The sequence below is a fragment of the Mus musculus genome, chromosome 8 (assembly GCF_000001635.26).
Source record: "Mus musculus strain C57BL/6J chromosome 8, GRCm38.p6 C57BL/6J".
NCBI classification, from domain to species: domain Eukaryota; kingdom Metazoa; phylum Chordata; class Mammalia; order Rodentia; family Muridae; genus Mus; species Mus musculus.
In genome coordinates, this window is record NC_000074.6 from 22,899,097 (window position 1) to 22,923,685 (window position 24,589).

Consider the following 24,589-nt stretch of genomic DNA (forward strand, 5'->3'; position numbering starts at 1 on the left):
ACAGGGTTTTTCCGTGTAACCCTTGCTGTTCTGGAACTCACTCTGTAGACCAGGCTGGCCTTGAACTCAGAAATCCCCCTGCCTCTGCTCACAAGTGCTGGGATTAAAGGCATGTGCCACCACTGCCCGGCAATTTAAAGAAATTTTATTCATTGGAAACTTACTTATATGGGTGCTCAGAGTTTGATAGGCAATGTTTTTGTTTTGCTCTTCTTAGCCCCAGACAGTCTTACTTCTGCACTTTTTCTTATGTTGTAGAACCTTTTATGTAGCCAATTTTTAGCAGGTGATCATATTTCTCATTTTCCAGAAATAAATAAAACTATAAGAAATGGCATCCTCAACTTTTCCCTATTTTTGCTCCTCCTCCAAGGCAAACACACACACACACACACACACACACACACACATACACACACACATACACACACACACTATTCTAGTTAAAACCAGTCTTTACCCATGCTTTAAAAGTCACCCTTTTTTCTAAAGCCATTCTGTATTGGTGGTGTTCATTCCTGTTAACTACTAACTGCATTTTACCATTGTGTATTAGGAGCTACGATGGCTTGAAATTGTTTTTCAAGTTAATAAGCACAAGTGGGGGCAGCTCTCAGCCCTGTTTCATAGTGTGTGCCTACTTGCTTCTGTTCTTGTTTGTTTCCTGAGTGTTTGACTGTTTTGTCCACTCTTCCACATTTAAATAGGTTTACCTTCCATACCTTAAATACTTGGAATATATTGAGGCCATATGGTATTTCCTTTTAGCAACTTATTGTCTACTTTCTGTCCCATTCACAACAGTGTTCATTTCTGACTGTAGTTCTTCCAGTGTCACCGACAGGCACTGTGTTTTCCGTAGTGAGGTCTTAGGTGCAGTTTTATCTTTCCAGTTACTGTTACGTACTATGTCAGGATGGCTGTCCTTGGAAGAAAGGAAGAGAGAGTGTGTTAGAAACGATTGCTGGGGCATAATGTTCTTGTGATTTTTATGGTGGTGCTGTGGGCATTGATTCCATAATAACTTATGGAGTGCACCTACACTGTGTTTTTCCTCCCAGTAAAAGTACACCGTATTTTTCTAGTATGCTTTGATTGGAAAGTTAGCGTTTAAATTTAAATTGATGAATTAATATTGGTTAGAAATGTGGTAACCCTGTATTTCCTGAAATACTAGTGGATTTGGATATTAGTATTCAGAATTTAGGAGAGAGAATAGGCTAGAGAAAGGTTTTAATGATGTGAATAAGCAGATGACAACAGAAAGTACCCAGTGACATGGAGTAGATAGAAAAGGATACAGACTGAGGGGCGACAAGAACAATGTCAGAGACGAGGAACACCAACATGTACACACGTGTTCGAAGGAAGAAAAGGACACCAAAAAGATCAGACTGAGAGAAAAAGAAAAGAGAAGCAGAAGAAGAGGAGTAGTGACAGAAGAGTGAGTTCTGGGAAGAAGGCTGGTGACAGGGCTCAGTGAGTGCCCTCTGACCTACACACAGCCAGTAAACCTAATGTAAGCATTTGGAAAGAGAACCTCGCTCCATATAAGACAGTGCTTGTTAGTGATATCATAATTACTTGATTACAAGCATGCATTTACTCTAATGTGTTTGCTCTTTCAGTACTATTTGTGATATTCATAAAGTTCTTTATTTTATTAAAGCTTGGTCATGCCATTGGTCTTAGTGACTTTTCTATTGCTATGAAGAAACACCATGACCTAGGCAGCTTATAGAAACAAGTGTTTCATTGGAGGCTTGCTTATAGGGCTGGCAGGTCACAAGGCAAGAACCATAGGTGGCTTACAGTTTCAGAGTCACCCCATTATCATCATGGTGGGAAGCATGGCTGCAGGCAGACGGTGCACTGGAAAAGAAACTGAGCGCTCTATATCTTGATCCAAGGGTAGCAAGTTGACTGGGGGGAGTGAGAGAGGTATGTAGAGAGAGTAAGAGGAGAGGGAGAGAGATGGAAAGAAAGGAGGGAGGGAGGGAGCAGAGGGAGAACTGGGGGCTTTTGTAATCTCTAATCCCATCCAGGTGACATACTTCTCCAACAAGGCCTCCTATCATCCTAAACCCTGAGCAACTTGGAATCAAATATCCACATCAATGAAGTCCATTCTCATTCAAACCACCAAACCATTCATCTGCTTAAAGTCATACTGTGCAACCTTAGAGGCCATACCGTAAAACCCAGATTTTAGGACCTAGAGTCTACTTTTTTTCCTAGGTCTTTACAGTTAATTCTTTAGGATTTCAGTCCGATGTGAAGTCTTGTCTTGCCGGTCTTCTCTAGTCCTTTTTCCTATTCTGTGTTAAGGAAAAGCAGTGGTAGCTGTCACCACAGCTGCAGGAACTAAGGTAACTAACACTGCTACTAGCATATTTATGCAGGGTATTTAAAATGACTTTAGTGTTGATATTATGCCCAACCCTTTCCTTATTTGTTTCTTTTGAAAAACACTTTACTAACCACTGAGACATTAATCTTAATCTTTTGTCTTTAGCTGTTATTCCTGTGAAAATTCATCAAGTCTATGTGACTTAGAATGACCTTGAACTTCTCTTTGCCTTCTGAGTATTAGCTTTGTGGCGTGTACTACATACCTGGCTTCTGTGGTGCTTAGGATAAAACCTAAGTTGTCATGAGTGCTAGGCAAGTACTCCACTAACTGAGCTACATTACATACTCAGCTTCACTGGGCTCAGTACTTCTTACTGATCCTTTTCTTTTGCCTGAAGAATAAAGGTTTGAGAGATGGCTTGGGGGTAAAATGCTTGCCAGGCAAGCATAAATACCCAAATTCAGATCCTCAGCACCTACATAAAGGCTGCTCTAGTGAGATGGAAAGTGGAGACAATACCCAGAAGTCGGTGGGCTAACTAGCCTGGTGAATGCAGGAGCAAACAACAGAAGAGCAATGTCTCAACAGGGTAAAAGGCAAGGACCAGAACCACCTGATGCTTTCCTCCGTCCTCCACAAGCACACAGTGGCGTACACCTGCACCCCTGCACACAAGCACATACACAGTGATTGGGGAAAAGGTCTCATTCTCTTCTTCAACCATAAATCTCTTTTAGCCTTTTAAAGGTTATTGTTGATATATAAAAATTGAAAATATCAGACTGGAGAGATGGCTTAGTAAGTTATAAGCATCCTGCTCTTGTGGAGGACCCAGGTTCAATTCTTAGGAACCACATGGTGGTCCACAGCCATCTGTAACTCTAGTTCTAGAGGATCTGACAGCTTCTTCTAGTCATATACCAGACACGTATGTATGCACATATGTACATGTAGGTAAAACAATCATACACATTAAAAAATCTTAAAAAAAACCCTTATGTGGAAAATAATGACATATTTTTGATATTGAAAGACCAATTTCTTCAGTTTTCACAAGATGATCTACCCCTTTTCTGCTATGTTTTCTTTTTCTTTTTCTTTCCCTTACACAAAATCTATGCCCTTAAACACTGGCCGTAGCAGCCTGTTGATCAGAGAGCCCTTCCTCTCAGTACCGCCTGGATTACCTTTCACTTCAGAGAGGCTTAGACACACTTGTATTTGCTTCTTATGCTCCTGTCCTCTGACCAGCCTACTAAGTTCCCACCTATAGCAGGCGTGGAAGAAGTCGTCACCTTGTCCTCCTTCAAATCATCATGGGAGTTTCTCTCTTAGTGCCAGTACTATATAGAATGATAGTTTTTATCATTTGTTTCTTAGAGTGCTTAATGTGCCCCATCCTGCATTAAGCTTCTATGTTTGTTTTTCCAGATCACATGTATCCCAGATATGATAAGATCCCAGATACAATTTTTTTTTGTGCTTACACTTGGGCAAAAGCAAGTTTTATGGGAACTTACTAAGTAGAAATTTTACCAAGAATGATATAATTGTTTCATAGTTATATAAACTTAGAATAGAATGTAAAACTAACTTCAAATGTATGCTCATGCTACAAAACGTTTGAGTAGTGGAATCATCTTTGTTTTTCTCTGCAGCCGGTTGCTGAACCAATCCCCATCTGTAGCTTCTGTCTTGGTACAAAAGAGCAGAACCGGGAGAAGCAGCCCGAGGAACTCGTCTCCTGCGCGGACTGCGGCAATAGCGGTATGTGCTTCCGTTTGCCTTCAGTACAGCTGCAGACAAGGGCAAGCTTGCTTAGAGAAGTTGGTTTCCTTGCCACATGCATGTTTTAACCTAATTCTGGTCTTCAGTAACTGAGTTGAGCTGTTTATACTACAGAGGGATCTGAATAGCTGAAATGTATTGTTAGTTGTATTTCAGGTGTGTTTTGTAAATGTCTTATGAACTTTTCTCTGTTTCTTACATTTCATTATTGATCACATGTTTAAGTCACAGCAGTCAGTTTAAAGTTTATTTTATCTTTCAGTAAACACAGTTCAGGCTGGTGAGAGCTCAGTCAGTGAAGTTTTTGATGTGCAAACTCAAAGACCTGATTCAGCCTCTGCAACAGCGTAAGAAGCCCAGGGTGCGAATGTGCATTTGTCATCCCAGCACTGTTGGGTGGGGACAGGGAGATCCTGGGCCTTGCTAGCTGGACTCCAGGCCAGTGAGACCCTGTCTCAGAAAATAGTGGATGGCTCCTCAGGAACTACAGCCAAGGGTCAGACAGTTTCCGCTCATGCGTGTGTGCCTGTTCACTTAGGTGTGCACACAGTATGACACAATTACTTTCCTTCTTGATTTGTCTCAGGCTTGATACATAGAACCAGAAAGATAAGATTTGTTTTCCCAGATTGTTACATTGGAATGTTGTTGACACTGGGGTTTCTGGGCCTACAAGAAAAATTTTCAGAATCATCTAACTTGCAGGTTCCACAGATATTCTTACTGTACATTTTAGAATGCACAAGACTTTACAGGAAGGTTTTAGTAAGTCCTTATCTGTAATGATTGTTTTCATTTTTAGTGCTTTTTAACAATAACATTCAGGATTTGAGCCAGAAAAGAGAAGACAAATTGGATGTTGAGTTGGGTATTTGTGAGGTAGTTGGAAGGGCTGATAAGTTAGGTAGGCTTTGGAGCCTAAGGCTCCTGCAGAAGTGACAGCCAGACTTCAAAGTTGCCCTGCCTTTCTCCACTAGGGAGAGGTGGAAATGGAGGGCTTTGTGGACCTTAGAGGTTCTGGATCCTGAGATTCGGATCTGACCACCTTCACCACCTGTTGCACAGTAGGACACTGCTGTTTTCACAACTTTGCTCCTCACTCGGAAACCGCGCTAGAGGGAGAGGGAAGATGATCGTGGTCTCATTTCTGCCCCATCGATCCCCAGAGCATGCCCAGTGCGTTAGAGAGTAGGTGGAAAGGCGTCTGTAAGGAAAAGGGTTAGCTTTGCAGCACCTGCTCCTCAGCTGGCAGCGGGACCCAGGGCTTTACACAGATCAGGCAAGTACCTCACCAAGTGAGCTGCGTCCCAGCGCCTGCTTTTGTATTTCTAGAAGCTGTAGAAGAAGATGAGAGACCATATATAGTACAGTCGAATAAGCAAAAATGAATTGTGGGTAGGTTTCATTGTGATCAGAAGAGAATATAGCAGCATGCTGTACAGTGCAGTGATACCCTAACTATTTTAGAAATGCAGCTCTTCTCAAAAATTAATTTTATGGATTATGAAACAGGGCATAAAGTTAATTGTTTTTCCAGTGCTTACTGTCAAGAATTTTTCATTCCTGGTAGTGGATAAATGCATAAAAATATTTGATCGTGAAAGTGTAAAATTCAGTTTGAAGTTCCTGATTATTATAACTGATAGAAATATTTATTGAGATGTATAGATTTTGGGTCTGGTTAGTTTGGGGATGTATTCTTTTTAATTTGCTAGGTTTTTAATTTAAAAGTTTATAAAAATAACAGCTTATCTATTGTTACAGAAATAAATTAATATAAGACCTTGCAGCTTATGTTGGTGATAGAGATTTTAGTTTTACACTGTTTCTGTGTGTTGGGAATTTGGAAGTGGCTTATCTAGGCAGTTGACTTAATGTCATACTAGGACATACTTAAGATTTTAATTTGTGCTTCAGACACCTAAAGCTTCCATGATGGCTGTGTACCTGACTGGCAGATTGAAGCTGTTGCCTGGTGACAAGAAGCCTGTTTTTTTTTTTCTGCCATATGGACTAGTAGCTAAGGCTGTGTGGATATCCACACCATGGCAGCTGACTTTCTCTAAGCACATATCTAAGCATATACACACCAAGGAAGAGTCTTGAATTAGAAGTTATACTGTCATCTCTACAGTATTGTATTGTTACACAGATCAAGCCTACTCAGTGTGTGAGCAAGTCTACATAAGGGGAAAGGCCTTGGAGATTATTATAGAGGCCACGGGAGAAAAGCTTGAACATAGCACTATGTAAAACATGGACAAATCAAATAAAAAGAGAGAATAGTTGGGAGAAAATAATTACATTAAAAATGGGAACGGTCCAAATTCCTTATGAGTAAAAGAAGTATTTTTACATTTCTAAGCATAAAGTCTAAAGAGAAAAAAGTCTGGAAACAAGCAGCTTACATAAGAGCAAATTAGTTTCTGAGTATATGAAAAGAGCTTCACTTGTAGAATAACAGGAATGCATGCTAAACAGTAGGAACATGCAAGTTTTTAGAGTTTAAACACTATAGATTGAAAATTGTGCACACTCAGAGTGAAATACAAGGGAGTGTTTATACTTTCTTAGTGGCATTGGATATGACACCATGACTTTTAGAAAACTTTGCCTATACATTTCAGCCAATCAAACTGAAACTGTCATTACACTACTTACCAGTTTACTTTCAGGAGTTTCTCCCCTCCCCCCATGATGCTCATCCAAAATAAGAAAACTATAACCAGGATGTCTCGGTTAAGGTTTCTCTTGTTGGGATAAAGTATTATGCAAAAACAAGTTGGGGGAAGAAAAGGTTTATTTAGCTTACAATTATACATCACAGTCCATCATTGAAGCAGGTCAGGGCAGGAACTCAAGCAGAAGCCATGGAGGAGTAGAGGAGTACTGCCTGCTGGCTTGCTCAGCCTGCTTTCCCTGCAGCACCTAGGAATCAGCTGCTCAGGGTGGTACTACACGCTTCAATCGTTAATCAAGACAATGTGGTTCATACTTGCCTATAAACCAGTCTTAGGAAAGCATTTTCTCAATTAGACTCGCTCCCAAGATATGTCTAGTTTTGTGTCAAATTGAGAAAAAACCAACCATTGAGTATTTAACAATAGGGAAATGGTCATGGAGATGACCATTCATCAATTCAGTAGCCTATAATCAGTTAGAAAAATAAGAATATGAAGTTTACTAGAATTAAACAGTGAAAAACAAAATGGAGACTACATGGTCTATAGCTGTGACTTCCATCTAGTTGTGGAAGGGTAGACCATGACAGTAGCTATTACTAGAGATGATATTTGTAGGTCACTTTCTCTCCTGCTTTTCCTCAGTATCCATGTTTTGATGATGAACTTACTACCTCGTAAGAGAGGTAATTTCTTAGAAACAAAAAGGGGTGTGTGAGAGATTGAACTAGCCCTTCTATCACAAGAGAAGAAAGATAACTAAAGGAGTGGAACAAGACCTAATTGAGTCTGAAAACTGGAGAATCAAAGTGATACTAACTTGTGGGAGAGGAATCCCCTTCCCTCCACCCCATCTCTCCAGCTGTTGTAAATTCTGATCTCAGCAGAAATACTGCTTTTCTTTTAGGTTTAGCTTAAGTAGCTTAAACCATGAGCATATAATTACTTAAAATTTCATGGTTTTATCCTACATTTAAAAATTGTGAAACTTAACTGTTCCCATTAAAAAATCAGATCGTAGCCAGTGACATGGTTTGGTAAGTAGGGTGGAAATGACCAAGCCAGGCAATCTGAGTATTATGTGTAAGACTCAGACTCACCTGGCAGAAGGGGAGGACCAACTCCTGCAAACTGTCCTTTGACCTTTGTGTATGCATGCATGTGCTCACATGGTGAGTACATGAGTATAATAATAATAAATATGATTTGGATTGGTAAGATGGCTCATTGGGTAAAGATGATCACCCTGGAAGTCTAGTGACTCCTCAGATCCTTGAGGTAGAAGGGAATTGACTCTACTAAGTTGTTCTTTAACTTCTACATGCCCACTGTGACATACATGTCTGTATCAACAAATAATTTTTAATATTTTTAAATGAGAGTCAAGAGTGGGTGTAAATATGCACCACAATCCTTTAGGGTGTTTGCAGTTCTATTTTGTAGGGTATTATGTACAAAATAATGTGTAAGTCAAGTTTTGTGTGCTTGGCTTATTTGTGTTTGGTGCAGGCTCAATACAGCTTTGGACATGATTTTTATGCTTACAATGTGGGCAGATGCGTTAATTTGGTTTTAGGAGATCTGACTTGGAGTGCCAAGTTTTAATAGCACACTGTGTGGCAAGCTTCCAGGAGTATCTTGCTTTTTCTGATAAAGTTAGCTTAATTACCTCTTTGTACCATTTGTTTAGTTGATTTTCATCATTGAATCTCTTTCACTCTTGCTAGGTCATCCATCGTGTTTAAAGTTCTCCCCAGAGCTAACAGTGAGAGTGAAGGCCTTACGGTGGCAGTGCATTGAGTGTAAAACATGCAGCTCCTGTCGTGACCAAGGCAAAAACGCAGTGAGTATCTCGGCCTCTCCCCGGCTGCTCCATTCAGTGCCTTTCCAGGTAGATGCCATTCATATGGAATACTGTTCACGTGGATGTAGATGGGGAATTTGTAAAGCAACTTTATCATGTATTTGCAGAGATACTAAACTGTTCTCAAGAACGTTCCCAATTTGAGCAGTACAGAGAAATTGATTTATGAATTTTTTTTTGTTAATTATAAGTTATCCTTGTTCATTTTTATTTCCACAGACCACGGTTAACTTTTACCTGCCTATTATTGTGCTAGAAAATATTGAACCTGTAGTTCTTCTCCAAAGATTTCTCCTAATTTAGACTGCTTACTAAGATAATACTAATTAAAAATTTTAATACTATAATGTTATTATCTATGAAATTTCCTAGGTTTGATAAGTCCTAAAATTTTTCTGTCTCTTAAGGTTAAGCAGAAATATCTTTTCCTTTCTTTTTTTCTTTCTTTCTTTTTTTAAAGGATAACATGCTCTTTTGTGACTCATGTGACCGAGGTTTTCACATGGAGTGTTGTGACCCACCACTTACACGGATGCCAAAAGGTGAGACGTTCCTTCTGAAATCACACTGAAAGGGCGCTAGTGGAACCACAGTTTATCTTCTGTTAAGATGAAAAGTAATTGATTCTCATTTTGAGATTGTATAAATAAAAAGCCAGCTGACATCTTAAAGGTAGGCTATACTTTTTGTTAAGGCTAGTTAACATGTTTGTATTTATTGTCAGCACTGCACTGTCTGTGAAGGATAATATGTGGTAATGTCTGCTTAGAGGTAGAAAGGGACTCAGCCATAGTTTTCAGCTATCTATATGTCTTCCTGTAGCTACTCTTATGACATCCTGTTGTCACCTCTAGAAACACCCTAAATCTGTATGAATAACCCTCTTTACCTCTCCTTTGCATTTATTTGAAATTGAGACATGAGCCTGGCTTCAGGATCTTTCAAAGGTTTCCTTGACTTTCTCCTGTACATTTAACTTCTATAAAAGTTATATAGCTTAGAGAAAGCAGGTACAACAAAGGTACATAGCTCCCTATTGTTACTATTTACAAAAGCCATAAGACACAGAATCCAGCAAGCCAGTGTGGATGTGATTAACCCTAGTCTAGAAGCCTCATTAGAATTCTCAGGGTCCGTTTAGGATCTCACACTCAGTGTCATGCTGCTTTGACTGTCTTCAGCCTGTGATAATTACTCAGACTCTGTCTTTCCCAGTTTTGACAGGTTTGGAGAGTACTAGGCTGTTCCTTCACAGAAACCCTTCCATTTCTCATGACTTTGAGTTTTGTGCTTCCTCTTGTATCACAACAGACAGATACCCCTGATACTCCTTAGTACTAGTAATGTTACTTTGATGACTTAATTGCCGTTGTAATGAAACCTGATTGGTTTTCCCTTTTGCCTACTAACTAGCAACTGTCAATCTTTCTTGCCTATGCAGATCTTAAGTCCACCATTCTTTCTAAATTGACTAAGTGAAATTCTGACATAAATAACTGCTGTTATTTATTTATTAAATTACTTAAGTCAGCAGCAACACATGAATTTTTTTATCCTATGAATGATCATTTATTGCTTTAGTCATTTGTCCATTGGAAATACCCTGAAGTTGACTGCCAAGTCCTTTTGACATCCCTCTATGAGTATTTTCTGGGATTGTAACTTTGGTTTGGTTTGGTTTTGTTTTGTTTTGTTTTGTTTTGTTTTGTTTTCTCGAGACAGGGTTTCTCTGTGTAGCCCTGGCTGTACTGGAACTCACTCTGTAGATCAGGCGGGCCTCAAACCCAGAAATCACCTGTCTCTGCCTCCCAAGTGCTGAGATTAAAGGCGTGCGCCGCCGCCACCACCACCCGGCAGGATTGTAACTTTGTAAGATCTTCAAAACTTTCTCCCATTCCTTGTCCTGGAAGCAACCAGTATTCTAGGAAAATGGCCTTTTATTATAGGCTAGTAATTAGATGCTAATAACTAGAACCTACTTGAACAGAATCCTCCCCCCACCCCTATCCCCCTTTTGAGACACAGTGTCTCTATGAAGCTCTGGCTATCCCAGAACTCACAGAGGTCTACCTACCTGTGCTAGAATTAAAGGTGTGTGCCACCACACCTGGCTAGAGCAGAGATTTTTGATGGAGAATCATTGGCCACCTGCTTCGAGGGTGTATATGAGTTCTTTGAGCTGTTCATAAGTATTTATCTGTATATGTTTTTCTGGCTTTTTTTTCTTTCCCAGAAGCAATTCATTAGATTCTCACATAGTTCTTAAACTAAACTAGAGGGATTGGGATATATGAGACCTTTCAGTATATTTGTAGCTATGGCTTTGTATAGAATTTTATTCTTTTACAGGTATGTGGATATGTCAGATATGCCGACCTAGGAAAAAAGGACGGAAACTTCTACAAAAGAAGGCGGCACAGATAAAACGGCGCTATGCTAATCCAATAGGACGTCCAAAAAACAGGTTAAAGAAACAAAACACGGTGTAAGTTGTACTTATGGCAAGGTGAGGGGAGAAAAGGATAGGCTATCTCTATAGTGTAGGAGTCACTTGTTTTCTTTATGACAGAAGAGTCCATTGTTATAACTGGCACTTGGATGTGACATGCTAATTTTATTAGCCCTTAATAAAGTGCCATGTAGACCCTGCTCTAAGTGCCTCTTATGTCCAGTCATTCATGTTTCCCTGCAACCTAGTGGAGTGTTGCTGCAGCTGTTTTTCTTATTTTCCAAAAGTAGAAGTTATAGTAGGCATATAGAAATTAATTTCATAAAGTTCTACATTAAGTGTTGAGCTGGGCTTAAAACCTAAGTCTGGCACCCAACTGTAATGCTTAGCCTTTCCCTTATGCCACTGCTTATGTGGCATAGCACAGAACTGCAGACTGCATTTGTGTGGGTCTTTGCATGCAGGCTGAGGTGTTTATCAGCAGACATAAGCAGACCACTGGGTAAGGTCTGACTGAGGTGAAGTCTCAGTGTTGTGTTCTCCTGGGGTATGCTTTCATCGGTTAGCAAAAAAAGTTGCAAACTGTAGACTGGCAAACAAGGCTTTCTGGAGGTGGTGGGACAGGTTTCAGTAGCTTTCTGTCTTCTCGGAACACTTTTACAGTATTTCACTTTTGGTCATATAAAAATGTTTTAAATCTGTAAACCTCTTTTTTGTCTCAAGCCTATTTATCTTCTCTACATATCACTATCTTGAAGGTGATATAACAGAAATAAGTGAGCACTAGCAACCTGACAGTTTAGAACCAGCATCTTAGTCTGTGGTTTTCATTTTATAAGGAGCCCTAATTTGCCTTTACATGATATTTTGATGTCTGATATTCAGAAAGTAAACCTGTCTTTGTTCTTAGAGTTAAAAGCATAACTCTTTGGTACAGCGGTCACAGAATTGTTCAGTGATTTAATTTGTGTACCAGAGAGATGTTGTTTGTCGTGTGTGTGTGTGTGTGTGTGTGTGTGTGTGTGTGTGTAAAACAAATGGTATGAAGGTGTGTTTGAAATTCTGCTTTAGGGTTTGAATTTCCCACTGTAAGCTAGGCTTCCTGGAGTGAGATGGTTCTAAGATAACACTACTGTTTATAGTTTATACATTTTTCCTTCCCCCTCCCTCCCTCCCTCTTGTTCTGTTCTTTTTGTGAAGGTCTCAATGTGCAGTTTTGGCTGTCCTGAAATCTGCTATATAGACCAGGCTTGCCTGAACTCACCACAGAGATCCACCTGTCTCTGCCTTCTGAGTGCTAGAAGTTTAATATAAGTATATTTTAAAAATAAAGCTACAGATTATTTTTAAGTTTATGTTTTATATTAATATAAAGCTTATGATGATTTCTTTTTAATAGTTATATTTTTTTCCTGTCTGATTCTTTAGATCAAAAGGTCCCTTTAGCAAAGTTCGAACTGGTCCTGGAAGGGGTCGGAAACGTAAAATCACTGTCTCCAGCCAGTCTGCATCATCATCAGAAGAAGGCTATTTAGAGCGGATAGATGGCTTGGACTTCTGCAGAGATAGCAATGCCCCCTTGAAGTTCAACAAGAAAACCAAAGGGCTCATTGATGGCCTTACCAAATTCTTCACCCCTTCTCCTGATGGGCGGAAAGCCCGAGGGGAAGTGGTAGACTACTCTGAGCAATACAGAATCAGGAAAAAGGGCAACAGGAAATCAAGTACTTCAGATTGGCCCACAGGTAAAAGTTTGAACCAAGCTTAGAAACAAATATATTACAAAGTGTATTATTTGCTTTAACACTAGTCATATAGAATATTTCTTATTTCATTGTAAAAATTATGGACAAGCCCGAAGGTACAGACCTGAAATCATAGCACTAGAGTCTGAGGCAGGAGGACCACATGTTCAGACCAACCTGGAATACATAGTGAGACCATGACAAGACAAACATTGGTATAGAAGAATGTATTAAAGGTCCATACTTATGTGGTGCTGTGTCAGGAATTAGAGCTGAGGTGAAACTGCAGGAGTTGTGATCTTGAAGCTCATGGCTTTTGCTTTATTTCTGCAAGGACATTAGAAAGCAGACATGGTTAAACTGCCGTTCATTTAAGTATACAGAAAAGACTAAAACATAAGCAGGATATGTATGATTTTCTACTTCATATCGTGGAAATGTATTTGTAAGTTTTCATATATTAAGCAATGAGGGAAGGGGCTTCCTTCCTATATAGCTTCAGCCTGATAGCCTATGTTTAGCCTGGTTTCCAACCCTTCAAAATAGGAACTACTTATGGAAAGGGCTCAGTAGTATGGTAGATACTTCAAGTCAGAGACTTAAGGTCTTAAACAGTCTCTTGTAAGGCTTGAGTTAAGACAAAATAGTCATGTCATGGAGTTGAAAGAGCTCTGAAAAAATTTGAAAAATCAGAACAAACCGGGTCATGGGGACCAAAGTTTCAGGGTCTTACTACAGGAAAGGGTTTTTGTTGTTGTTGTTGTTATTGTTGTCTTATTTAATTTATTTTTTATTTCATGAGAGTTGAATTTGTTTAAAACAATGAAGTTATGAATACAGATTTTTAACATTATTATCTTTTACATTATTCTTCTCTCACTTAATATATCCTGACATAATATATCCCCTCCTCTCCAACAAAGTTTTGTTTTGTTTTTAAGTTTTAAGGTGTTACCTACTGCAAGAGAATTTAATTTTGGTTTTCCTTCTCAAATGTCCCATGAACAAGTGGTTGTATTATCCTCTGCTTCATTCCTGCACATGCGACTGGATGATTGGTCCAGGGGAGGAGGCCCTCATTCCTCTCTGATCCTCCACTTTGTGAGGACTGACTGACTTGGCTCTCGTCAGAGTGCTAGTCGGTTACTGTGCACATCAAGACCGTCCATGTTAGATGATGGATGAGCTTCACTTGCAGCACGGTCATCCAGAAAGAGGAAAAGTCCATTTATGTCAGACCTGCAAAAGGACTTCTAAGATTTTCATTGGAATGGAATCCACTGAAAATGGATTATTAAAAGAACCTGCTGGGAACTTAGAACTAGACGCTGTCCTAGCAAATGTATAAAAATATGGAGAGAACTAACATTCAACTTCAATCATTGGTGTAGTTTACTTTAATAGGCTCTATGTTCTTATCTATGCGTTGTAAATATTAAGAACCAATTTGTACATCCTTTTATACAGTGTCACGGAATGCAGTACTAGTCTGTGCCTGCATCCATCTGTGTCGTGCACTAGGGGGCATTACAGCTACTTCGTTACATTAGACTGTGCTGTCTTTTCAGTTGAGAATGTTGTCCTTGAGTTTTTGTCTTCTTTTTCTTCTTGTACTAAATGAATCACAGAGCCAGTCTCTGCAGTCAATTTGAAAAGAGAACTGTCACTGATTGGTCTTTTCAGCCAGACTCACAGAGGAGGCCACCAGCAGTGTCATCTTCAAATGCAAAGGATAATGATCTGCACACTCCCCATACTCCCTTCACTAATTATTTTGCCCAGTTGAGGAAGAGCCATCATTTAGTGGATGATTATCATAATTTTTCATACTTACCCAGAGGATTATCATCTGTGGTCCTCAGGTTTGTGGAGTTTGTGCTTTAACAGGGCACCCAGAATGTGAAGGGAGTTAGTATTTCCTGGTGTCAGTTAACATAGTTCTTTTGAAGTCTGTGTGGTGATTGTTGACACATTAAATTCATGCTAAAAGTGTCAATAGTCACACTTTCAAAATAACATTTCTGTTCTTTAGACCCTTTTCTTGTTCTGTCTGTTGAAATTAATCTTTTAATGAATTTAAATTTGGTTATGACATATTTTTAGGAAAATTAAAGACAAATTGGGTTTTTTATCAGAAGGACAGATTCTTAATACTTGAGTAATGTTTCTAAGAGTCAATTTAATGCTGTCCTTTTTTGGGTAGAACATAAATAATGTTAAGGTCTCCAGACGGAAAGGTTTATTAAGTTGAAGACACTACAAATAACACGTGAGTCCTTTCTTTATGTGTAGACAATCAGGACGGCTGGGAAAGCAAACAAGAAAATGAGGAACGGCTTTTTGGGAGCCAAGAAATCATGACTGAAAGAGATATGGAATTGTTTCGTGATATCCAAGAACAAGCACTGCAGGTAAACATGCATATTCAGGCTAGACAGTCAGGGACTGTGAAGGACAGCACACAGCTGAGTGTGTGTGGGGTAAGACAGAAGTGGACCTTACCCTGAGACAGATGTGCTCTGTGCAGATGGGGGGCTCTCCCTGTTAGGAGTTCCTTCCCAACTGCAGTTGCTTATGCTTTGCCCAGAAGTACAGTGCTTTGGTTTCCAATATAAAGGGAGCATACTGTATTTCCTTACTGTATTAATAAGTAAAGTTGGATATTTTACTGTTATTTGTTATATGTATGAGTATTTTACCTGTATGTAAATCTGTATACCATATGTATGTTTCCTGGAACTGGAGTTACAGAAAATTGTAAGCTGCCATGTAGGTGCTGGAAATGAAGCCCAGGCCCTCAGCTGCTGAGCTAACTCTCTAGCCCTCCCAGAAGAGGGTCATTTGGACTCATTTCATGGTCTTTTGTTGTGTGGGTTAAAAACTCTTTAAATTTAAAGAGAGTAGTACATCATGGTCAAAAGCACACGACACAGAGGTCAAGAAGAAGAGAATGGCAGGAACATGGGTCCTGGTAATCCCTTAAAGGTGTGCCAATGACTCAGCTTCCTTCCGCCAAGCCTCATGTGTTAGGGGTTCTTTCATCTCCCAATAGTGTCATCAGCTGGCTGTGAGGAAGCATTTAAGAGCCAAACCACGACAGTGTTCATGTCTATACATTTGTATACACAAACAGGCCTTGGTTCCTTTGCATTCTTGCCTATGTACCACATTGGAGCCGTTGGCAGATCCAGAATGTATCCAGGATATGACTGCTGCTTGCTGGTTCAAAGCTACCATCCTTTGGCTTGGGTATTACAGTCTCCAGACTGTGCCTCTGGCTTCCACTCTTCCATTGCTGCCTTGCTTTAGTCTCTCGTTTTGTTCTTTACACGGAGTAACTTTATTTTGTAACCTCAGTTGATACATCCAGTATCTCTTAGCCCTACATAGAATTTTTAACAAACTAGTTTCTATCTCCTTATCTTCAAGGGTTAGGTGCCTTGGCTGCTTTCCCTCCTCCCTTGCCTAGGGTTACCAGTCCTAGACACCTTTTTTTCTCAGATACACCAGACCCAGCCTCACCATAGCACTTGGTGTACTCATGTCCACATGCCTCGTTGATTGACTGGTTACTTCCTCTAGGGCACATATTCTAGAGAGGCCATCCCAACTCAAACTAAGGGTGGACCACTGTTAGCCACCCGCTGTGTTAGCCACCCCTTTCCTGCTGGTTTTCCTACAGAGTGCTTATCATCTCTTGAATCTATTTTATTTGTTTGTTTATTTTGAGACAGGGTCTCAACATGTAGCCTTGACTAGCTTGAAACTTACTGTGTAGACAAGCCTGACCTTGAATTCAAAACCCACCTCAGTTCCCTAAGAGCTGGGTTAAAAGACTTGCACTAGCATGCCCAGTCTGAGTTGATTCATTTCTAGGATTGAAGCGCCTTAGGAACAGGCTTTACTTACTCTATAAACTGAGTGGTTAGCCTGAAGTCAAGGCTTTGTATAATGGCTGAATGTTTCTGCTGGGAAAAAAATAGTACGACAATAGGTGTTAATAGGCACATGAAGAAAATGGTGACTGAGAGGTACTGCTGAGTCCCAGGACAAAGCATAATAGTAATATGGCCGATAGTATGTGTGTGTCTCCGGGAAATAGGTGAAGTTCTGCAAAAGAATAGCCCGAATAGACTATGATATATATATGCGTGTACATGTGCATGCGTACCACAGAGGGATTTAGTAGATTACACAGTAGGGGTCGGATAGATCAATAGTGGTTGTCGTGTGCAGGCTGGTGGCTGTTCAGTCTGTGAGTCTGGATGCTTCTGCAGCCCCAGTCTGGAAGTAAATGTCTAGAAGATGTCTATGTCCTCATAGACAGTCTGCATTGGAAAGGTGAAGAACCTGGAGTCTGCTGTCAGGGGAGGATTATAGCAGCCATCACCTTGATGAGCCTCACGTTTAGGAAGAAGCAAAGGCAGACAGGCAACACCGCTGATTTTCTCTGGCTTCTTTATTTTGAGGTCACCTATTGAGAGGTTTTGCACAGTCTGAGTGTGGGGTTTTCCTTTTCAGTTAAACTTGTCTGGAAATGTTGAGTAGGCACAGCCAGAGGCGCGTGTCTGATGATTCCAGATCCGTTGAGGTTGTTACTCAGTGCTAAGCATCACACCCAGCACTGCACTCTCTCCTTCATGCAGCGTATAGCACAGTAAGCAGATGTGAGGACGGATTCTGAAGGCTGGTGGAGACTCCCCAAGTAAAGGGATACCCCACAATAATTTAGTAAGCTTATATCTTGCATGAAGGACATAAACCGCTAGATATTGTATGTTTAAGTCATTAGCATATTAAGTGGAAATGAACAGAAATTCTGGTTTAATGATCTTTCTCTATGAGATTGATTTATTTAGAATGCATGTGCCTGGCTTTGTATTAACCATACAGGTAAATGTATGTGCCTGGCTTGGTATTGAACATAGACTCAGGAGCTTTCAGTCTCATTAGCGATGAGAATGGCAAACAATCCTAACCACAAAATACACATGGGTACTAGAGAGAAGGGAAGAATGCAGTGGGAGATTGTAACAGGGCTTCCTTGTCTGTCTGCATTGCGTGGCTGTGTTCAGAAGATACATAGAAAGGAAGATGTTTTCAAAGTACTGATCTACAAGACTGAAGAGAGAGTCGGTAAGACTGTAAGAAGAGTGACACGGGGACTTGCCTAGGAACTGTCAGGGTGAGAGGAATAAAATTGAGGAGCTAAGTTCACTCTGTCTAGGGGATGACTAAGGATCATACAGGTGAAACTGCAGACCCAGACCACAGGTTGGGAAGCCCTCAAATGAAATAGCAAGGTTATACTCTGATTGAGGTTGGTTTTCCTTAGGTCGGATGTTTGCCTCAGTTGGTAAGAGTGCTTGCCTAGAATGCACAAAGCCCTTGGGTTTGGTCCCACATAAGATCAGATGGTGACGGCACACACCTATAACTCCAGAACACAGGAGGTGTGGGCCAAGGATCAGAGAACTTTAAGATGACCTTGTGGAAATTCAGTAGTTGATAAGGCAAGATGCCAGTGAATGAGTGTGTGTGTAGTTGCTTCCTCAGGTAGAGCCTGTTGACTTTAAGCCTGAGCGAGTGGAAAATCCTTCCTCTAAAGGCTACACAGGGGAATTGGGGTGGGGTGGGGTGGGGGTGGAGTACAAACTCGCATGAGCGCATGCGCCAGAGCACTGCACGGGCGCCACAGGTAAAGGTGTGTGTGGGCAGAGGCCGGCTTTCACCTGTGGTGATGTGTAAACAGTTATATTGGAACTGGGTCTCCACGTTCTCATCGGGTATCCGGCTGGAGGAGCACTGCAGAGCCGATGGGAGGACTCTCCCATGGCAGGCTGCATCACAGCAGGTGCATGTTCTAGCTTTTATACTTCCTGTTTAATCCGGACTTCAGGAAGGTAGTTTGGGGTTCTGGTATTGGGTTATTCTATTTTCCTAAATGAGCACTGTTGTTGTGAGGTGCAAAGACGGATGAAAAGATCTTCCTTTGTAAATTAGAATACTTAGAATCTAGAATGCAGTTAAAGATCAGCTTTTTAACATTTTTTTACATAATTGCATTTTAATTGTTTTTGGTTGGTGTATTTCTGTACGGTTTTTAATGGTCGGAGGAGTCCTGGAGCTCACTGGTGATACAGTGGATTTTATCCAGAAGATAATCACCTTTTGTTTTAAGGCGCCTCAGAAAGAGCTTGGTCTCACTTGGCTGTATTCCAATGAGAATCTGAGATGAGTCCCTTGGCCTTTGAGGAAAGGGGATGATTGGGAAAGGGGAACGAGGGAATTGCCAATCAGCTGTGCTGACGAGGTTAATTTCTTATTAATCATTTTCAACAAACCTTAGGATATGAGTCTTTAGCTTTTTAGTTTTGTTGTATGTGTATGTATGGACTCCAAAGAGAGGATTTTTAATCTCTTGGTGATTTTAAAAACATAACATTGAAAGATAATTTTGATTTTGGGGGGGGGGTGATGAGCTATTAATACTTCTATCTGGTCAGCCTAAATTGTAGTTCTGTCACCTTTTTTTAGGTGAGCCAACATTTATAAAATGTCCATGATGAACACATACACGTATATATGAATTTGTTGTTTGATTGTATGCAGAGCAAACGAGTAGGCCTTTGAATTTAATGTTTTCAACCTTTTAGAAGTAGCTCGTATTTGATCCTCTGGTGTAGAAAACAAATCATCAAGGCTGCAAACACCGCTCAGTTCTTGACGATGCACTTCAGATTATTACAGGGGAGGAATGTTGACCATTTCCATTTGTAAATCGTAGGAAAAGGGTGGCCTTTGTTTTTTTTTTTTAAAAGTGTGATTTTGTTACTGCACAGCTCCTAATGACGAAAATCACACGTGGTACAATTTGACGACGTTTTTGGTACTTGCTTTGTCATACTCTTTTTCTATTGCTTTCCCAAGTCAGAAGAGGTTTTCTGGGGTCCTTAGAGGATCAGTACAGGGCGTTTGTTTTGTTGCTAGCTAACAAGAGTATTCAACACCCTGTTCTCTTAACCCAGCAGTTTATTTAATAAAAGTTGTCAAAGTAGTAAGCTTAGTTGAGGAAAGTGTCCAGTCTACAGACAGAAAGCTCAGTAACACCAGCTACAGGTGGTTTAAGAGGCTTGCCAGCACTTTATTTATGTGAGCCTGCTATTTAAGTAGACAGCTCATCTTAGGATTTGTTGGCTTCTGCTTGACTTCTCGTTGTTCTCTTGTGGGTCCAGAAAGACATTTAGATGCTGGGCATTAGTATTATTAATATTTTGTTATTGTTGTTGTTGTTAGGTCAGTCTATTTAAATTAGCTAACATGTGTAATGTTTTTCTTGACTGTACAGAAGGTCGGAGTAACTGGGCCCCCTGATCCACAAGTCCGCTGTCCCTCTGTCATTGAGTTTGGGAAGTATGAAATCCACACCTGGTATTCCTCTCCGTACCCTCAGGAGTACTCAAGGTAGGTTCTGATTCCAGAAGACGCTAGAACTAGAAGGTATCTGCTAGTGTTTCATCCATTCATAGTTTTACATGAAAACCTTTCAGATGTCCATGATAGCAGTGTACTTGATCAGCCATTTCTCTAGCTAGCTTTAGATGTCCTTGTCTGATATTCCAAAGCTATTTTAGGAACTCTAAACCATATTAAAGTGACTCAGTGATATTATCTTCAAGGTAGTATCATGAGTAATAACTCTTAAGTTGACTTTTTAAAGAAAAGATTAAATTATATTCAGGTATGATCCGTGTGTGTGTGTGTGTGTGTGTGTGTGTGTGTGTGTGTGTGTGTGTGATGTGCATGTAAAAGGAATTCAAGAAATTCAGCAACTCCTACAGTACTCTGCTACTTGGTAATTTGGAGTTTTGAATAGCTATGATCTTGTATGATCAGAAAGAAATAAATGTTAGTATTTTTAAGTTTTTGTATTGATGCTTGTGTGTGTTTGTGTGTGTGTGTGTGTGTGTGTCCCAGCATGTGTGTGGGAATCAGTGGATAAAGGAGGGGGATCCGTTTTCTCTTTACTTCCACCATGTGAGCCCAAGCCATTAAACCCTAGGTTATTTTACCTGCTAATAAGCCATCTCTTTGGTTCTTATTACCACCACTTTAAAGCAAGCTCATCACATGTATTAATCTGTCAGCTGTCCAGAGATTGTAGTGCAGATAAATTGAAACAACATGTACAATGGCTCTTCTACTCAAGGGAGGAGTGGCTGGAGAGAACCAGTTTTCATATTTGCAAGAGATGATGAGAATGCAGTAACAGACTTTTGTCTTACAAGACATTGAAAGTATGCGTATGAAATTTTTGCCATGTATTTTGATAAAATTGTTACTAGAACTGTTTGTGAGGGGGGCTGGTTCAATGTAGGAGTAAATATTGTCACCCCCCCCCCAATATAATAAAAGAGACAGGATAGGAACTTACGGCAAATCTCAGACATTTCCTGTATGTTTCCTTATTCCTTGTAATTTCTTTAGTTCTCCATGAGAAATATCCAGCAGTTTAATAGTGTCTTTAGTAGTTACAGATGTTGTTCTCTGTCCTTGTTTTTATTCTTACAATTAGGTTTTTAGAAACTAAATACATCTACTCAGTTGAGTTGTGTGGATTTTCTTCTGAGTTCTTTTTAATTTGAGTTGAGTAAAATGCCTGGAAATCTTAGACTTTTAAAAATGTGTTTGTGGTATGTGTGCCTTTGTGTATGTATGTTCACATGTGTGCGTGGGCTCTCATGCACCAGTGTGCATGTGTGTGTAGAGACCCAAGGTTAACATAGGGAATCTACTGTATGACAAATTCACCTCACCCTTTTGAGACAGAACTTAATCAAAACCAGCTCACTTATCCAGCTAGCTTCACTAGCCATCTTGCTCAGGGATCCCCTGTTGCTAGCTGAAGTATCAGGTGGGCTACTAGCCCCACCAGATAGCTCTGTGGTTCTGGACCTGAGCTCCGTCCTGGTCGAGCACTCTTACTTCCCAGCCCTCTCCAGAGATCATACCTTTTTCACATGATAAACCTCCATTCTTAATAAAGTTGGTGGTCTCTTGCTACTGTTTTATACTAGATTGCCTCTAGATTGATTTCTTGCTAAACACCTTTAAAACAAATTCCAAGTCTCATGGCATATAAAAACTTTGTAGCAAACAAAAAAGAAAGAATCCTGAGAGAAAAAGTTTAGCAGGGACAATAGGATTGTGCTTTAGGGCGTGCTGCATACAGTCTAAGTATTAATGTATGTCTCGTGTACATACGTTAATACTCACACAGATAGGTAAACCAACGTAAAGCACACCAGGGAAGAATCTACACTATATGACATGGATGGGCCCAGGGAAGAAATCACCGTCATGGGCAGCCTCCACTCAGACTACTCAGAGGTCAGCTTCACAATGCCCTCTGCTGTGAGGTCCTGTCGTGGTCTTAATAAGGCTGATTCCCATGTAATAGAGTAGCTTAAGAAATTCTACTTCCCTTTACTTCTCTTCTTGTCTTGGTTTGAAGCAGACTATGAGAGTACTGCTAGAACCAGATTTGCATGATCTGTTATTGAAGAAGAAACCAAACAGTGCCTTAGCTGTTCAGTGCTGAGGTAACATGGAAGACAAGAAAGTAAAAGTTGCTGCTATAGACTATAGCATGGGTAGCTCACCTGAAGTGAGAATTTCTATCTCCATTTGCAGACGTTGGTCCAGCACATATATATTCAGGACAATATATCTTACAGGCGCCTGAAGTAGAATGTGGGCTCATTTGTGTCTGGAGCGTACAGCCATATTGCATATTACAGGTAGCATCTGTGACTTGACTTACGCTTCATTTAAGAGATACCTCATAGGATGGATATGTCTCTGGCCCTCTGTCCTCTTCACTTTTTGTTTTATAGACAAAGTTATGCTAAGTTGTAGTGTTCCTGCTCAGCCTCTTTAAATAAATTTTAGAGGGGTGGGAGTATGTGTGCGTGTACATGTCTGTGCATGCGAGCATGTGTGTGTATGTGTGTGCATGTATACATGTGTGTGCTATGCCATAAATGTGGAGATCAGAAAACAGCTTTTTGGTCTTGCCTTCCACCTTGTTGAAACAAGGCTAGCTGACCCAAAAGTTTCTGGGCAGTTAGTCTTCTGTCTGGCCATAGGGATGCTATGACGGCCGATTCCAGAGATAAACCAGCACAGCCTAAGTTTTAACTTGGTCTTTGTTTTGTTTTGGTTTTCTGTCTTTTTTTTTTTTTTTTTTTTTTTTGATCTTTTGTTTGTTTGTTTGTTTGGGTTTTTTTTTTTTTTTTTTTTTTTTTGAAACAGGGTCTTGCTATGTAAACTTGGCTGGCCTGGAACTCAGAGATCTATCTGCCTCTGCCTACCAAGTGCTGGGATTAAAGGCACTACCACACCTAGCTTTTGTTTTTTTATTTTTATTTTTACAGATAGGAACATAACCCAGGGCAACTTTGCGCTTGTGAGTTCTCTACCACTGAGCTAAATATCCAGCACCATTCCCCCCTAGCGCCGAGACTGTCTCAAGTAATTTGGATTGCACAGCTGTTTCTCCAGCCCAGCATGATAATTTTGTGTTTTTACTTAGGGTCTCACTATATAGCCCTTGCTGGCCTTGAACTCACAGAGATATGCCTACCTCTGTCTCTGGATGCTTGGATTAAACAAATACTACCATGCCCTGCCCAAAATAACAAAATTTTGACTAACAGGGTTTCTTCATACAATGTTATTTGTTTTTGTTGATGTTTAAACCAGGGAAGGATAGAAACAGAACTTTAGGGACAGAAAGGATGTGGTATACAGTGTAGCTTAACTTCCCCAAACATATTCAGTGTTATAGTTTCATACTTAAAAGCACTTAAAAAGTATGATTTTACAGTATACACTTCATGTCTACTTTGCCTAGCAGTGCATACACACGTATAAGTCTCTAACACAGAGTCTGACACCTGGTAAGTATCCAAGAGCTTATTTCCTGAAATCAAGACAGGAATGAAGGAGGAAGAAAGGAATCGGGAATCTATAGCTTTATTCTGCTTATTGGAGATTCTCCAGGGGTAACAATGTGGGGTTTTTCAGGTCTGTTGATTGACTTAAAAAGAAAGGGAATTTTAGTTTAATAGGAAAACTCCTGAGCTAGGTAGTTTGACTTCTCACTTCTGCCCTCGTGCTGCTATTTAGTTGGTGGCTGCTACTTAAAGTTTGGAGTGTCCCCTTCCTACTTCTGTAGGAAAAAATGCTACACTCTTACCACTTTTTAAAAGTTAATTATTTTTGTTTTGGGGGTGGCACACATAGAAGTCAGAGGGCAGCTTGTGGGAGGCATTCCTCTCCATTTGCCATGCCTGTCTGGGAAGTCAGGTTCAGGTTGTCAAGCCCAGCAACTGGTGCCGCTAACCATCGCGTTATCCTCCCAGCCCTGTTCTTCCCACTCTTTAACATGGGTGGGACTGAGACACAGAAGAGTTAAGAGTCGTGAGAGTTTGAAGATTTATAACTATAAAGCCCTATTTTAATTATCATTTGCAGGCTGCCTAAATTGTATCTTTGTGAGTTCTGTCTAAAATATATGAAAAGTAGAACTATTCTACAGCAGCACATGAAGAAATGTGGTTGGTTCCATCCTCCTGCCAATGAGATTTACCGAAAGAATAATATTTCTGTCTTTGAGGTAAGGTAGCTGTCTAGTACCTGTCTTCC

At 40.2% G+C, this 24,589-nt stretch overlaps 1 protein-coding gene across 4 annotated transcripts in view; it reads left to right on the forward strand.

The window, feature by feature from the left end:
• The window catches only part of Kat6a (K(lysine) acetyltransferase 6A), an 83,818-nt gene that overhangs the window by 39,655 nt on the left and 19,574 nt on the right, over nucleotides 1–24,589 (forward strand). For 2 of the 4 annotated variants that reach the window (NM_001081149.2, NM_001364449.1), the window contains 8 exons: nucleotides 4,012–4,120; nucleotides 8,550–8,665; nucleotides 9,147–9,228; nucleotides 11,036–11,171; nucleotides 12,564–12,880; nucleotides 15,173–15,291; nucleotides 20,229–20,344; nucleotides 24,419–24,560. In NM_001081149.2, the coding sequence (NP_001074618.1) occupies nucleotides 4,012–4,120; nucleotides 8,550–8,665; nucleotides 9,147–9,228; nucleotides 11,036–11,171; nucleotides 12,564–12,880; nucleotides 15,173–15,291; nucleotides 20,229–20,344; nucleotides 24,419–24,560 (1,137 nt within the window). Of the gene's footprint in view, nucleotides 1–4,011; nucleotides 4,121–8,549; nucleotides 8,666–9,146; nucleotides 9,229–11,035; nucleotides 11,172–12,563; nucleotides 12,881–14,631; nucleotides 14,743–15,172; nucleotides 15,292–20,228; nucleotides 20,345–24,418; nucleotides 24,561–24,589 lie in introns of those variants that run through there. The other 2 variants (XM_006509113.2, XM_017312794.2) reach the window with 2 other exon arrangements.